The sequence below is a fragment of the Lepidochelys kempii genome, chromosome 7 (assembly GCF_965140265.1).
Source record: "Lepidochelys kempii isolate rLepKem1 chromosome 7, rLepKem1.hap2, whole genome shotgun sequence".
NCBI lineage: Eukaryota > Metazoa > Chordata > Testudines > Cheloniidae > Lepidochelys > Lepidochelys kempii.
The window spans coordinates 121,678,117-121,694,167 of NC_133262.1; the positions used below are offsets into that span (position 1 = coordinate 121,678,117).

At 55.8% G+C, this 16,051-nt stretch overlaps 1 protein-coding gene across 14 annotated transcripts in view; it reads left to right on the forward strand.

Annotated features, from left to right (window-relative positions):
• The first annotated feature begins 15 nt into the window (after positions 1-15).
• PCGF6 (polycomb group ring finger 6) overlaps positions 16-16,051 on the forward strand; it is a 67,555-nt gene continuing 51,519 nt past the window's right edge. For 12 of the 14 annotated variants that reach the window (XR_012160080.1, XR_012160086.1, XR_012160087.1 and 9 more), the window contains exons 1-4: positions 16-410; positions 9,399-9,498; positions 10,879-10,975; positions 11,737-11,792. Coding sequence is in view for 2 of the 14 variants with exons in the window: in XM_073354477.1 (XP_073210578.1) it covers positions 132-410; positions 9,399-9,498; positions 10,879-10,975; positions 11,737-11,792 (532 nt within the window). In the remaining 12 variants the exon portion in view is untranslated. The remainder of the gene's footprint in view (positions 411-9,398; positions 9,499-10,878; positions 10,976-11,736; positions 11,793-16,051) is intronic. The other 2 variants (XR_012160089.1, XM_073354476.1) reach the window with 2 other exon arrangements.

The window sequence follows — 16,051 nt, forward strand, 5'->3', positions numbered from 1 at the left end:
GCATGCGCACTGCCTCACGCGCCGTCCCGGCGGAACGGCGAGCGCAGAAGAGGGGCTGAGAACTACATTTCCCGTCGTCCCTTCCGGCGCCGGGCTGCCGATCCCGCTGTAGTGCCCCCCCCCCCGCAGCTATGGACATGGAGGTGGATGTCGGCTCGGTGATCTCGGGCCTGTCCGGCGGGGATGGGGCGGGCCTAGGGCCGGGCGAGGAGGAGCTGGAGGTCGGGGGCGCCCCTGGCTGCTCTGGGGCCGGCTCCCTCCAGTTCGACTTCGAGAGGAGCCGCTCTGAATCCAGCGGGGAGGAAGAGGAGGAGGAGCTGGAGGAAGAGGAGCTGGAGGGGGGCCCCGGGGCCGGCTTCGGGGCCTGCCGAGAGGAGGAGGGGGAGCTGGACTCGGACGCTGAGCGTGAGGTAATGGGGGGGCCACCAAACACCAAGGCCCGGGCTGGGAAGAGCGGGCGGGGAGGGTGGTCCAATCGCGCCTCGAGACAAAGCCCATGTGACCACCAACCTCTCCCAATAGAGACAGCAGCTCCCGGCATGCACCGCCCTGCCTGGAGAGCAGGGCCCCCGCTTCGTGAGGGGATAGTCCCGGCATGCACCGCTCTGCCCGGAGAGCAGGGCCCCCGCTTCGTGAGGGGATAGTCCCGGCATGCACCGCTCTGCCCGGAGAGCAGGGCCCCCGCTTCGTGAGGGGATAGTCCCGGCATGCACCGCCCTGCCCGGAGAGCGGGCCCCCGCTTCGTGAGGGGATAGTCCCGGCATGCACCGCCCTGCCCGGAGAGCGGGCCCCCGCTTCGTGAGGGGATAGACCCGGCATGCACCGCCCTGCCCGGAGAGCGGGCCCCCGCTTCGTGAGGGGATAGACCCGGCATGCACCGCCCTGCCTGGAGAGCAGGGCCCCCGCTTCGTGAGGGGATAGTCCCGGCATGCACCGCTCTGCCCGGAGAGCAGGGCCCCCGCTTCGTGAGGGGATAGTCCCGGCATGCACCGCCCTGCCCGGAGAGCAGGGCCCCCGCTTCCTGAGGGGATAGTCCCGGCATGCACCGCCCTGCCCGGAGAGCGGGCCCCCGCTTCGTGAGGGGATAGTCCTGGCATGCACCGCCCTGCCTGGAGAGCGATGCCCCCGCTTCGTGAGGGGATAGTCCCGGCATGCACCGCCCTGCCTGGAGAGCAGGGCCCCCGCTTCGTGAGGGGATAGTCCTGGCATGCACCGCCCTGCCTGGAGAGCGATGCCCCCGCTTCGTGAGGGGATAGTCCCGGCATGCACCGCCCTGCCTGGAGAGCGGGCCCCCGCTTCGTGAGGGGATAGTCCCGGCATGCACCGCCCTGCCTGGAGAGCAGGGCCCCCGCTTCGTGAGGGGATAGTCCCGGCATGCACCGCCCTGCCTGGAGAGCGATGCCCCCGCTTCGTGAGGGGATAGTCCCGGCATGCACCGCCCTGCCTGGAGAGCAGGGCCCCCGCTTCGTGAGGGGATAGTCCCGGCATGCACCGCCCTGCCTGGAGAGCGATGCCCCCGCTTCGTGAGGGGATAGTCCCGGCATGCACCGCCCTGCCTGGAGAGCAGGGCCCCCGCTTCGTGAGGGGATAGTCCCGGCATGCACCGCTCTGCCTGGAGAGCGATGCCCCCGCTTCGTGAGGGGATAGTCCCGGCATGCACCGCTCTGCCTGGAGAGCGATGCCCCCGCTTCGTGAGGGGATAGTCCCGGCATGCACCGCCCTGCCTGGAGAGCGATGCCCCCGCTTCGTGAGGGGATAGTCCCGGCATGCACCGCTCTGCCTGGAGAGCAGGGCCCCCGCTTCGTGAGGGGATAGTCCCGGCATGCACCGCCCTGCCTGGAGAGCGATGCCCCCGCTTCGTGAGGGGATAGTCCCGGCATGCACCGCCCTGCCTGGAGAGCAGGGCCCCCGCTTCGTGAGGGGATAGTCCCGGCATGCACCGCCCTGCCTGGAGAGCGGGCTCCCGCTTCGTGAGGGGATAGTCCCGGCATGCACCGCCCTGCCTGGAGAGCAGGGCCCCCGCTTCGTGAGGGGATAGTCCCGGCATGCACCGCCCTGCCTGGAGAGCAGGGCCCCCGCTTCGTGAGGGGATAGTCCCGGCATGCACCGCCCTGCCTGGAGAGCAGGGCCCCCGCTTCGTGAGGGGATAGTCCCGGCATGCACCGCCCTGCCTGGAGAGCAGGGCCCCCGCTTCGTGAGGGGATAGTCCCGGCATGCACCGCCCTGCCTGGAGAGCAGGGCCCCCGCTTCGTGAGGGGATAGTCCCGGCATGCACCGCCCTGCCTGGAGAGCAGGGCCCCCGCTTCGTGAGGGGATAGTCCCGGCATGCACCGCCCTGCCTGGAGAGCAGGGCCCCCGCTTCGTGAGGGGATAGTCCCGGCATGCACCGCCCTGCCTGGAGAGCAGGGCCCCCGCTTCGTGAGGGGATAGTCCCGGCATGCACCGCCCTGCCTGGAGAGCAGGGCCCCCGCTTCGTGAGGGGATAGTCCCGGCATGCACCGCTCTGCCTGGAGAGCGATGCCCCCGCTTCGTGAGGGGATAGTCCCGGCATGCACCGCTCTGCCTGGAGAGCGATGCCCCCGCTTCGTGAGGGGATAGTCCCGGCATGCACCGCTCTGCCTGGAGAGCAGGGCCCCCGCTTCGTGAGGGGATAGTCCCGGCATGCACCGCCCTGCCTGGAGAGCGATGCCCCCGCTTCGTGAGGGGATAGTCCCGGCATGCACCGCCCTGCCTGGAGAGCAGGGCCCCCGCTTCGTGAGGGGATAGTCCCGGCATGCACCGCCCTGCTTGGAGAGCAGGGCCCCCGCTTCGTGAGGGGATAGTCCCGGCATGCACCGCCCTGCTTGGAGAGCAGGGCCCCCGCTTCGTGAGGGGATAGTCCCGGCATGCACCGCTCTGCCTGGAGAGCGATGCCCCCGCTTCGTGAGGGGATAGTCCCGGCATGCACCGCCCTGCCTGGAGAGCGATGCCCCCGCTTCGTGAGGGGATAGTCCCGGCATGCACCGCCCTGCCTGGAGAGCGATGCCCCCGCTTCGTGAGGGGATAGTCCCGGCATGCACCGCCCTGCCTGGAGAGCGATGCCCCCGCTTCGTGAGGGGATAGTCCCGGCATGCACCGCCGTGCCTGGAGAGCGATGCCCCCGCTTCGTGAGGGGATAGTCCCGGCATGCACCGCTCTGCCTGGAGAGCAGGGCCCCCGCTTCGTGAGGGGATAGTCCCGGCATGCACCGCCCTGCCTGGAGAGCGATGCCCCCGCTTCGTGAGGGGATAGTCCCGGCATGGACCGCCCTGCCTGGAGAGCAGGGCCCCCGCTTCGTGAGGGGATAGTCCCGGCATGCACCGCCCTGCTTGGAGAGCAGGGCCCCCGCTTCGTGAGGGGATAGTCCCGGCATGCACCGCCCTGCCTGGAGAGCAGGGCCCCCGCTTCGTGAGGGGATAGTCCCGGCATGCACCGCCCTGCCTGGAGAGCAGGGCCCCCGCTTCGTGAGGGGATAGTCCCGGCATGCACCGCTCTGCCTGGAGAGCGATGCCCCCGCTTCGTGAGGGGATAGTCCCGGCATGCACCGCTCTGCCTGGAGAGCGATGCCCCCGCTTCGTGAGGGGATAGTCCCGGCATGCACCGCCCTGCCTGGAGAGCGATGCCCCCGCTTCGTGAGGGGATAGTCCCGGCATGCACCGCTCTGCCTGGAGAGCAGGGCCCCCGCTTCGTGAGGGGATAGTCCCGGCATGCACCGCCCTGCCTGGAGAGCGATGCCCCCGCTTCGTGAGGGGATAGTCCCGGCATGCACCGCCCTGCCTGGAGAGCAGGGCCCCCGCTTCGTGAGGGGATAGTCCCGGCATGCACCGCCCTGCCTGGAGAGCAGGGCCCCCGCTTCGTGAGGGGATAGTCCCGGCATGCACCGCCCTGCCTGGAGAGCAGGGCCCCCGCTTCGTGAGGGGATAGTCCCGGCATGCACCGCCCTGCCTGGAGAGCAGGGCCCCCGCTTCGTGAGGGGATAGTCCCGGCATGCACCGCCCTGCCTGGAGAGCGGGCCCCCGCTTCGTGAGGGGATAGTCCCGGCATGCACCGCCCTGCCTGGAGAGCAGGGCCCCCGCTTCGTGAGGGGATAGTCCCGGCATGCACCGCCCTGCCTGGAGAGCAGGGCCCCCGCTTCGTGAGGGGATAGTCCCGGCATGCACCGCCCTGCCTGGAGAGCAGGGCCCCCGCTTCGTGAGGGGATAGTCCCGGCATGCACCGCCCTGCCTGGAGAGCAGGGCCCCCGCTTCGTGAGGGGATAGTCCCGGCATGCACCGCCCTGCCTGGAGAGCAGGGCCCCCGCTTCGTGAGGGGATAGTCCCGGCATGTACCGCTCTGCCTGGAGAGCAGGGCCCCCGCTTCGTGAGGGGATAGTCCCGGCATGCACCGCCCTGCCTGGAGAGCAGGGCCCCCGCTTCGTGAGGGGATAGTCCCGGCATGCACCGCCCTGCCTGGAGAGCAGGGCCCCCGCTTCGTGAGGGGATAGTCCCGGCATGCACCGCCCTGCCTGGAGAGCAGGGCCCCCGCTTCGTGAGGGGATAGTCCCGGCATGCACCGCTCTGCCTGGAGAGCAGGGCCCCCGCTTCGTGAGGGGATAGTCCCGGCATGCACCGCTCTGCCTGGAGAGCGATGCCCCCGCTTCGTGAGGGGATAGTCCCGGCATGCACCGCTCTGCCTGGAGAGCGATGCCCCCGCTTCGTGAGGGGATAGTCCCGGCATGCACCGCCCTGCCTGGAGAGCGATGCCCCCGCTTCGTGAGGGGATAGTCCCGGCATGCACCGCCCTGCCTGGAGAGCGATGCCCCCGCTTCGTGAGGGGATAGTCCCGGCATGCACCGCCCTGCCTGGAGAGCGATGCCCCCGCTTCGTGAGGGGATAGTCCCGGCATGCACCGCCCTGCCTGGAGAGCAGGGCCCCCGCTTCGTGAGGGGATAGTCCCGGCATGCACCGCCCTGCCTGGAGAGCAGGGCCCCCGCTTCGTGAGGGGATAGTCCCGGCATGCACCGCCCTGCCTGGAGAGCGATGCCCCCGCTGCGTGAGGGGATAGTCCCGGCATGCACCGCCCTGCCTGGAGAGCAGGGCCCCCGCTTCGTGAGGGGATAGTCCCGGCATGCACCGCCCTGCCTGGAGAGCAGGGCCCCCGCTTCGTGAGGGGATAGTCCCGGCATGCACCGCCCTGCCTGGAGAGCAGGGCCCCCGCTTCGTGAGGGGATAGTCCCGGCATGCACCGCCCTGCCTGGAGAGCAGGGCCCCCGCTTCGTGAGGGGATAGTCCCGGCATGCACCGCCCTGCCTGGAGAGCAGGGCCCCCGCTTCGTGAGGGGATAGTCCCGGCATGCACCGCTCTGCCTGGAGAGCAGGGCCCCCGCTTCGTGAGGGGATAGTCCCGGCATGCACCGCCCTGCCTGGAGAGCGATGCCCCCGCTTCGTGAGGGGATAGTCCCGGCATGCACCGCTCTGCCTGGAGAGCAGGGCCCCCGCTTCGTGAGGGGATAGTCCCGGCATGCACCGCCCTGCCTGGAGAGCGATGCCCCCGCTTCGTGAGGGGATAGTCCCGGCATGCACCGCCCTGCCTGGAGAGCAGGGCCCCCGCTTCGTGAGGGGATAGTCCCGGCATGCACCGCCCTGCCTGGAGAGCAGGGCCCCCGCTTCGTGAGGGGATAGTCCCGGCATGCACCGCCCTGCCTGGAGAGCAGGGCCCCCAGTTCATGAGGGGATAGTCCCGGCATGCACCGCTCTGCCTGGAGAGCGATGCCCCCGCTTCATGAGGGGATAGTCCTGGCATGCATTGCTCTGCGTGGAGAGCAGGCGAGGTGCCCCTGACTTTAGGAGAGGATAGTTCCCAGCATGCACTGCTGTGCCTGGAGCACAGAGGAGGTGCTCCCCACTTTATGAGGCAGTAGCACCCAACATGCACCTATCTGCCTTAAACCCCAGGAGAGGTGCACACAGTATCAACTAAGAGCAGCTCCTGGTAGGCTCTGCTCCAGCTCAAGCCAAGCAAGGGGTGGTCTGGCTCACAAGAGGAAGGGGACAACATCATTCTCTAATTGCCCGGTTCTGTTAATTTCCTCTGAAGCATCTATTGGAAAACAGTATACTGGGCTAAATGGACCATTGGGCTGACCAAGTATGGCTGCTCTTATGGCCTGAATCTCAGAAATGCCAGCTGTCCAGCTTGAGCCAGGCAGGAGAGGCAGCCCGGCTCTTGACAGGCCCTACTCTTCAGCTTGAGCCAGGCAGGAGGTACAGCCTATGTACTCCTGAGGGAATTCTGCGCCCCTGCCCATGCACAGAATTTATGTTCCCCGCAGATTTATTTGCTTCCCCGCAGATAAATGACTTTCTGATGAGGAAGCAAAGGGAAGCCACAAGAGCAGTCATGCAGCCCTCCCTAGCAGTATATTTTGGGTGCCCAGGGCAGCCGGCAGAGAGGCAAATCACTGTGGGGCAGGAGGCAGAACTGAGGAAGACCTGGCTGGTGGCTCCTGCCCTGTGCCGGGCTCAGCTGCTAGTCCAGGCTGGGCTTGGGAGGATGGGACCCTCTCTTCCTTTGCACAGCATCCAGGGCTATGTCAAACCACCCCCATATTTCTTCCCCAGCTGTAGGAAACTCTGCAAACTCTTCCCCCTTTTCCCCCCCACTTCTTGCACCCATCGCTCCTCAGCTGTAGGGGGAAGGATCCCTGTACAGGGAGCTGCTCCCCTATCCGCCCAACCCCCGTGCATCCAGACCCCCTCATACCCAGACCTTCCTGCCGAGCCTCACCCCCTGCACTCAGAACCCCCCAGATGAGACCCACTCCCCCTGGACCACCCTGACGAGCCACCCACATCCAGATCCCCATCCCCACCATGCCACAGCCAGTTGCACCTGGATTCCCACCCCACTGAGTCCCACTCCCCTGCATCTGGACGCCCCCCACAACCAGACCCCCCTGCCGAGCTCTATTCTCCCCATTTCCCTCCTGCTGAGCCCCAACCACCTTCACCTGGAGCCCCCTGCAGAGTCCCATTACCATTGCACCCAGAACCCTCCAACAAGCCCCTGTGCATCCAGATCCCCTCCACACCTGGATTGCCCACTGAGCCACCTGCACCCAGATTGCCCCACACAGAACCCTCTCCACCCATACCTGGATCCCTGCACATTAAGCCAAACCACACTTGGATCCTGCCTTGCTGAGCCTATCTGGTGCACCTGGCATGGAGCGGCAGGGCTCTGGGGTGTTTCTGGGGCAGGCCCCGTCCTTGCTCTATGTCAGGGTTGGGTGCAGCCTCACCGCTGAATCTCTGTCTGGGGGAAGTGGGAGAAGAGCTGCACAGTGATCTCCCACCTCTGTGCAGCTAGTGTCCTGTGCTCCTCAATGCCATGCTGGAGCCTCCGCATTTATTTGACAAATACAATTTGCAGAATTTTGCAGAATTCTAAAATATTGTTTGGAGAATTTTAATTTTTTTGGCGTGGAATTTTTAATTTTTGGCACAGAATGACCACAGGAGTAAGCCTATGTTGACAACAGTTCCCAACATGTAATATTTTATCTCCATCAAAGCCCTCTTACAGAGAGACTGCCTAGGTGAGACAAGAGCTCTCATTGTGCAGCATGGCCTGGCTGTTTGGATCAAGATAGAACCTAGCATGCTTAAAGTGAGGGGGAACAGGTGGATGTCAGGAAGTTGGGAAGGGGTGAGTTTGCAATAGTTAAGCTAGGATACAATGCCCTAGATGAGAGAGTTAGTAATGCATACAGAGAGAATAAGCAGAGGTGAGCTTTTGGTATAGCTGTGATGTGTGTGGTTAGAGAGAAGGCAGTTCTGGATAATACCCAAGTTTTGAGTGACCAAGAGGATGATGGTATTGTCAGCCATGACAAAGGAGGACAGAGCTGGCATGGGAATCAATGACCATGTAAGTCTCTGGCCTGTGTTTTATGGGAAGTCAGACTAGATGATCACATTGGTCCCTTCTGGCTTTGGAATCGATGAGAGTGGAGAATTAATGCTGTTTGACAAGGAAGATGGCAGAAGCAAAGAAGGGTAGAATGATGTTGTAGTGAAGGAAGTCTGAGTGGTCATGAGACTTTCTTCAGAGACTTTCGGAGCATGGGAATAAAACCAGAGAAAGCAGATATTAGGGGTATCCAAAGGTTGGTGAGATGGAATGAATCAGGATGGTGGAGAGTACAGAAGGAATGGAGACAATGAACATCTTCATGAAAGGTTTCAGAGTAGCAGCCGTGTTAGTCTGTATCCGCAAAAAGAACAGGAGTACTTGTGGCACCTTAGAGACTAACAAATTTATTTGAGCATAAGCTTTCGTGAGCTATAGCTCACTTCATCAGATGCATGCAGAGGAAAATACAGTAGGGAGATTTTATGTACACAGAGAACATGAAACAATGGGTGTTACCATACACACTGTAACAAGAGTGATCAGGTAAGGTGAGCTATTACCAGCAGGAGATCGGGGGACGGGCAGGTAAACCTTTTGTAGTGATAATCAAGATGGGCCATTTCCAGCATTTCATTTCATTTCCATGAAAGAGAGGGAAGAAAGGGCAGGAAGTGGGTATAAGGTTGAAAGTGTTTGAAAAGTTGTGGATGATGGTGGGTCAGAGGTCCCAGAACGACTAGGTGCGGGCAAGGGGGCAGGTGAATGATGATGCAGGAGACTTGGACTAGATTGGAGGAGTTTGTTTATTTAAACATTACACCTTAAATTGTGAAGTACACTCTTGAAAAGTCTGCATTTCAGGATGGACACCCTTCCAGTCCTGTGAAGGAAAGGCATTCTGGCCCAGAGTAACAGATTTCTGTCAGAAAAGAGCTGGTGGATTTGTTTCTCCCTTATACCTCTCTACCTCTCTGGCAAATGTACTTTTTTTATCAAAATCCAGTGCGGTATAATTGCAGTCCCTGCCTTAATATGTATTTATGTGAACCTAGATACATGTTGAAACAAAAGGCCAGCACTTTCTCAGATTCAGAACTGAGAGCCCATTACACAGTCTATTGCACGCTCCTCAGATAAAGATTTTAGCTTGCTACCTCCCCGCACTTCGTTAGTACTGGTAAAGTGCCTTATTCTCTGGGTTGTCCAGTACGCCCAAGGGAGCTGTTTATAATTTGCATTTTAGAAGTGCTTCGTGAAATACTGTGAATTGCTGTGTTTGCAGAAAGGTCAATTCAGAAAAATAGATGGGAACCGTTAGGAGCTGCATTTGAAATAGTGTTGCTGCTCAGGGCCATGCTGTGTGGATGCAGGTGCTGCATATTGACACACATCTTTCCATTCTTAATGTGGCTTGAAGTTGTGAGAAGCTGGAGTGAGAAATCTGTTGCTTTAACCTGTATTCTCAAACAATTTCAATTGTATTCATAGCGCATGATAAACCTGTCTGAGTTGACGCCTTACATCTTGTGTTCCATCTGCAAAGGTTATTTTATAGATGCCACGACCATTACAGAGTGTCTTCATACATGTAAGTATCCATGTTAGCCTTTTTAAGAATTTTAGTTTCAAATTTAGAGAGAGATCAGCTACCAAAACATGATGAGTGAGATTTTCATGGCCTCACGCTGGGAATTGCCTGTCTAAAATGGTGGTATTTGCTGCTTATTCCTTACCGTGCGCTGAGGGCTCTTGAGTATTTCTGGGAGATCAACAGAAAGTTTTTGACTGTAGCAGGCTCAGAAATGCCTGTTCAAGATTCCTGTATTTTCTGTCAGGATGGGCCAAAAGCTGTGGTTTATTTAAATAGGTCTGGTAGCGTGGCTGAGGAGCGCCCTTTATAATGTGCCAAACAGCCTTTCCTCAACCAAACATGCTACTAGAGAGATTCAACTTGTCTCACTAGGGAACAGAGACATCCTTCCCCCAGCCAACTTCTGTTGCTGACAGAGGTCCATAAAAGCAGAGAAATCAATTTCTAATATAATAGGCTAAAACTGTTAGTAATTCACCACTAACTTGTAGCAGCCAGTGAGGTTGTTTGCTTGTTTTGAAATACAAGGGAAAGCTGTACAATGCTTTGAAAAGAAGAATGGGTTAGGTCAGTGTCTCCTCTAATTTTTCCCACGCATGTGTGGAATGAATTTTGTTGTGTGCACCAGTATGGAGGTAATGTGTGACACATCACCTCCATACTGGTGCACATAACAAAATTCATGTGTTGGGGGTGGGGCCGAGGGGTTTGGAGTGTGGGAGGGGGGCTCAGGACTGGGGCAGAGTGTTGGGGTGCGGGGGGAGGAGGGGGGGAGGTCTCCAGCTAGGGTTGCAGGCTCTGGGATGAGGGGTGCAAGCTGCCCAGAGGCTACAGCATGGAGAGAGGACTCCTACCAGCTCTCTCTCCCCACAGCAGCACCTGGGTTTGGGGGCGGGGAAGAGGGAAGAGGTTGGGACCAGGGGAGGAGCGCCTCTCCCCCGGCTGGGGCAAGTCCATGTTGGGGCCGGGGGAGGGGTGCCTCTCCCCCAGCCATGGCAGGTCCGTGTTGGGAGACAGGCGCCTCTCCCAGCTGCGACAGGTCCGTGCTGGGGGACAGGCCCCTCTCCCTGCCGCAGCTCTGAGCCCCAGCGTGGAGCTTAATAGGCAGCTGTGCGGCCATGCAGCTTAGAAGGAGTTTGGGGTTAGGGTTAAAAATTCACACTAAACTGATGCTAAGTTTAAATTCACTCTAATGTTAATGTTGCCAACATGTGAAATGTTTACATAAAAATTAAATTGACTTAATTAATTTTGCTTAATTTATTTTCATATACTTGCTGTTGTCTGAGCACTGTCTCAAGCTAATTACTCCTCCTGTATTATCTTCAGTAAACATTTGCTACAATATAATGGGCTTTTCTATTTTTTTCTGTACAGTCTGTAAAAGCTGCATAGTAAGACATTTTTACTACAGTAACAGATGCCCAAAATGCAACATTGTTGTACATCAGACACAACCTCTTTATAATATCAGGTAATAAGAGTATCTCAATTATTGATGTTATTTTAGTTTATTGTTTTAAAGTTAAAGAAACACAGGTTTAAAACATTTATATTTACCTGTAATATTTAGATTTTTGTGTGTGTTTAGAGCAGAGGTCTCAAACACGCGGCTCGCAAGGTTATTTTCTGCAGCCCACCAGCTCCACGCGGCTCCCTCACCCCCCCCCCCAGCATTTACCTAGAGCAGCTCCAGCCTGGCGCGCACCAGGGACAGGGCAGGCTCCCTCCCTGCCTGCTCTGTCCTGCCCCTGTGCCGCTCCAGGAAGTGGCCGGGACCTGGGGGAGTGGGGGCACAGGGGTCTGTGTGTTGCCCTGGCCGCTCCTCCAGGTACCTCTCCCGAAGCTCCCATTGGCCGGGGTTCCCAACTTAATCTTCCATTTGGTTTTGTATAACTTTAACAAAACCTATATTGCGAGCCTAAGGTACTTGACAATAGCTTTGAATATATACTGCAGATTTCTTCTTCCTTCTCTGAAGATGCATTTTCAGCTCAAGTGGTTTATTTTCCTGAAGTGTTATAGCCAGGAGCTGAACACAGACAGGGAGAGTTCGGTGCTTTGTCATTTTCTTGTTGGTGTGTACTGTGTTCAGCAATATATTTAGCTCCTCTACAAAAATGTTATGATTAATCTAAGTGTTTTTATATTACACCCAAAAGATGTCCATGTTATTGTGCGAATGTGTCCTGCCTAACTAAAGATCATTCCCCTTCTTTTTTTTCTTCTTGTTAGGTTGGATCGTCAGTTACAAGACATAGTGTATAAATTAGTTGTCAATCTGGAGGACAGTAAGTCTATTTTCACTCCATTACCATCCTGGTGTCGTAATAAATAGGAAGGACTTGAACTGACAAGCTGGTAGCCACTTTAATTCAGGTTTCAGAGTAGCAGCCGTGTTAGTTTGTATTAGCAAAAAGAAAAGGAGTACTTGTGGCACCTTAGAGACTAACAAATTTATTTGAGCATAAGCTTTTGTGAGCTACAGCTCACTTCATCGTATTTCTGCATTTCAGCTCCTTAAAATGGTCAAACTTAAATGTTTTTCTTAAAAGCTAGTTTTGCATTGTCCATAAATCCTACTAGCCACACAGATTGGTGATTGTCAGGCTGCTAAGATGCTATTACACACAGTCCATGAACACAATGAAACTTCTGTCCTCTGACATGATGTGGGTCACCCACTGTAGTCACTATGATGGTATCAATAATGACTAGGAGGGTGGTGAAGCACTGGAATGGGTTACCTAGGGAGATGGTGGAATCTCCATCTATAGAGTTTTTTAAGGCCCGGCTTAACAAAGCCCTAGCTGGGATGATTTAGTTGGTGTTGGTCCTGCTTTGAGCAGGGGGTTGGACTAGATGACCTCCTGAGGTCTCTTCCAACCCTGATATCTATGATTCTATGACTCCATAGTTAAGCCTGTATTGAGATTTGTAAAATCTGTGTGTACCAGTTTTAAGTAATTGCATTTAATTTCCAGGCCTTCCACACAAAACTTTGCACACTAACTCTCCAGGGGACAATTGAATGTTCCATAATATCTTTTTCCTCACAGGTTTATTAACATTGGCAGAGGACAAATTTTAAAATGCCCCCTCTTTGAAATTTGGACTGCACCGTAAGTGGTGTGTGGATTTTGTGTTTGTTTTTGCTTTGCTCCCTATATCTAAAGAACCACAGTTGCCACAAACTCCAGACATCATGCACACACCTGCATATTTTTAAATATAACAAACTAATTCCCCTAATTCATCATAATCTCATTTAGTTCCACCTTGAGTAGCTCCTGAAACAGCCTGGTTCTGTAAATTACTTCAATTTTCTAATGCTATGAAGCCTCCTTTCCTGACTTACCAGATCTGCTCCATGCCCCCTCCCCACTATCCTTGATACTATAGAGCCAGGGAGCAGTTTGGGCAGCAGGGAGCATGGGGAATGAGCTGGGGTGTGAGTAAGGAGAGTGGCTGAGGTTCCTGAGTGCACAAAGCATCATTGAAGTGGGAAGTACTTCAGGTGCTGTTTAGTCATGTAAAAACAGGTGTCATGATTGTGGAGTAGCTGTACTAGTGACCTCCTGTGTGGTATACTCTTTAAGTTTCAGGGCTCTAGCTGTCACCTCTCTCTGGTTAGGGACTAACATCCTTCTCACCAGGTATTTAGGCTGTCAACCCACATTGCACTTTATTGTGTTTATCCCAGCAGGTCTGACTAGGAGTCCAGACCCTGGTCTTTGCCTTCTCTCCAAGGTCAAGGACCAGTGTGTACTCGAGTTACCAGTAGCCAAACAGCTCTCTTAAAACAGATGCATTTATTTATGGACAAAAGCATACTGAGAAAACATACGATAAGGTCTAAACACATACTAAATGTACCAGAAGTTGCTACTCTCCCCCCTGTGGGAGTCTGGTAGGTCAGAGTTCCAACCCTTTAACAGGATTGGGTCCCTCTTTGGACAAAAGGTCATGTTCATTTGTTGAATCGAAAGAAAGGCCCCTCAGTCAGTTCAAGCTGCCCTTTCTCTGCATCCCTTGAAGCTGGTCTGAACCAGTATATCTAACACATGCACTCTGGCGTGGTATTTCTCTGGGGCTCTTTACAGTCCCAAAGATGGCAGTCATCACCCCCTGCTGTTCTTAGTTTCTGGAGGAGTTGCAGTAACTTTCTCCATGGAGTAGAATACAGTCCCTAGCCCACAATGTTACACAGAACCTTCGTAATGTTGATACAGTAATCTCCAAAGATACTACATGTGGTTGCAATATCTGTCACACTGAGGGATTATCTACTCTACAAAATTAAATCAACTGGAGTTAAGTCGATGTACAGCCACCACAGTAATTAAAGCGGCGGTTCATGTCCACACTTGTGCCTTCTGTCAGCAGTGCATGTCCAGCAACTGAAGTGGGGCTTTGTGGAATACTGACAGCTGGAGCCTCGCAGCCCTGGGGCTGACAGCTTCAGCTGTAAGCACGGGGATCACAGCTGGTCTCCCCAGCTGCTAGGCAGGTGCCAGGCTCACAGCTGGGCCCCCCTCCGCCCAACAGCTGAGCTTCCGGGTGCCGGATTCACAGCTCTGAGTCTGCCTCCCACCTCCTTGCTGACAGCCCCAGCTGTGAGCCTGCAGTAGGCTCAACTTCACAGCAGGGAGCCTACCAGGAGTGAAATTGACATTCTTGTCAGTTTCACAGCTGCTATTATTTCACATTTTGGCTCCAATTGTCAGCCCACAGGGAGCTCAGAGCTGGAGCTCCCTGCCGCTACCCTGGGGCTGTCAGCCCCATGTGGGGCTTGCAGCTGGAGCCCCCAAAGCTGACAGCTGGAGCCTGAGAGGAAATGTGAAATAATAGCAGCTGTGAAACTGACAAGAATGTCAATTTCACTCCTGGTAGGCTTCCTACAGTGAAATTGCACCCCCTGCAGCTCACAGCTGGAGCTGTCAGTCCTGTTGCGGGAGGGGAAGAGCGTCCGGTGTGAGCCCTGCTGCTACCTCCTGGTGAGGGATATGGGATAGGGGGAGAGCGCTTGAGCTTGAGTGGCAGTCCCCACCACCAAATCCCTCACCAGGAAGTGGCAGCAAGGCTCTGGGCTGTCAGTGCCATTATGGGAAAGGCTCACAGCTGTGAGCCTGTTTCCTGGGCTGTCAGCACTAGGCGGGGCAGGCAAGGCTCCAGCTGTCTGCCCCCTTGGGGCTGACAGCCAGCAGCTAATGTAAATAATGCAGTGTCTACACAGACACTGCACTGACCTAACTACATCGACATCAGCTCTATGCCTCTTGTGAAGGTGGAGTTATTATGTCAGTGTAGCGGACCACTTAAACAGCATTGTAGTGTAGACACTGACGTAGTTAGGTCGATATAAGCTGTCTTATGTCAACCTAACTCTGTAGTGTAGACCAAGCTTAACCCCCTTCTCACCTCATACCACCTGCCCAGCTTTGTTTTCCCCCATTCAACTGAATGCTGTTGTGAGGAATTGGATGTGTGTATTTTGGTTGGTTATAGCTGAAGAGTCTGTGAGTGTATTTGGTTGTTACGATGTTTGCGGGTGTTAAGGAATGTGTGGATATGAATGGCGGATTAGTTGGTGATTTATAGAGTCCTGCGTGGATATCAATGTATATCCGCAGATGTAAATCAGTATCTGCGGAGCTCCAGGGCTCTACCGGGAACCACAGCAGCGAAAGGAGCAACACGTGGGGCTGCCGCTCCCAGCAGCCATCGCTCGCGCGGGCAGCTCCTCCAGCATAGTTGTACTGCTCGCAGTCCAGCCCTGCCCCTGCCCTGGACAGGAGATGCAGACCACTGCATGGAAGAGACTCTTCTCTCGGAGCATGCAAGCTGCTTGAAAACATAAGCACAACCAGGGGCAACTGTTGGCGAGCTTGATGTCTGCCCCAGTGGGCAGGGCTGGGGGCATGGCTGCGAGTGGTACAGCCATGCCGGAGGAGCTGTTGGTGCAGGGTGCTGGCTCCTGGGAGCAGCGGCCTGTAATGCTGCTCATTTTGCCACTGCGGTTCCCGGTACAGCCCTGCAGTTCCACAGATATAAATTTGTATCCGTGCAGGGCTCTCGTGATTTATTGGCTGTTCGGTGAATGCCTTGATCAGGAATTCAGTTGAGCAATCTTAGCTAAACGCCAAGAAAGGTGATGATGTGGTGATAATATAATAATTTTCAAGCATTGTCTGATTAAATGCATATGACCATTTGCCATCTGGGTTATCTCCCTGGAATGCTTTGTACCCCTGTATGCATCATGGATGATCATCTACATCAGCTTGAAGCACCATTAAAACATGAGCTCCTTTTGTATATCTACAATAACAAAAGTCCACAAACTTTTCAAAGCTGTTGGAGCAAAGTAACTGTTTGTCAGGTCTGATTAAGCTAAGGAATAGTATACAGCATTTGGTACAAAAACAATATATTCTGTGGCAATTTTCCAAGTCCTGGTTATATTCGTTAATAGACTATACAGTACTAAATTGTTGTGCATAATCTAATATAATTTGTCTCTAATATGAAACACTAAGGGGGCTGCTGT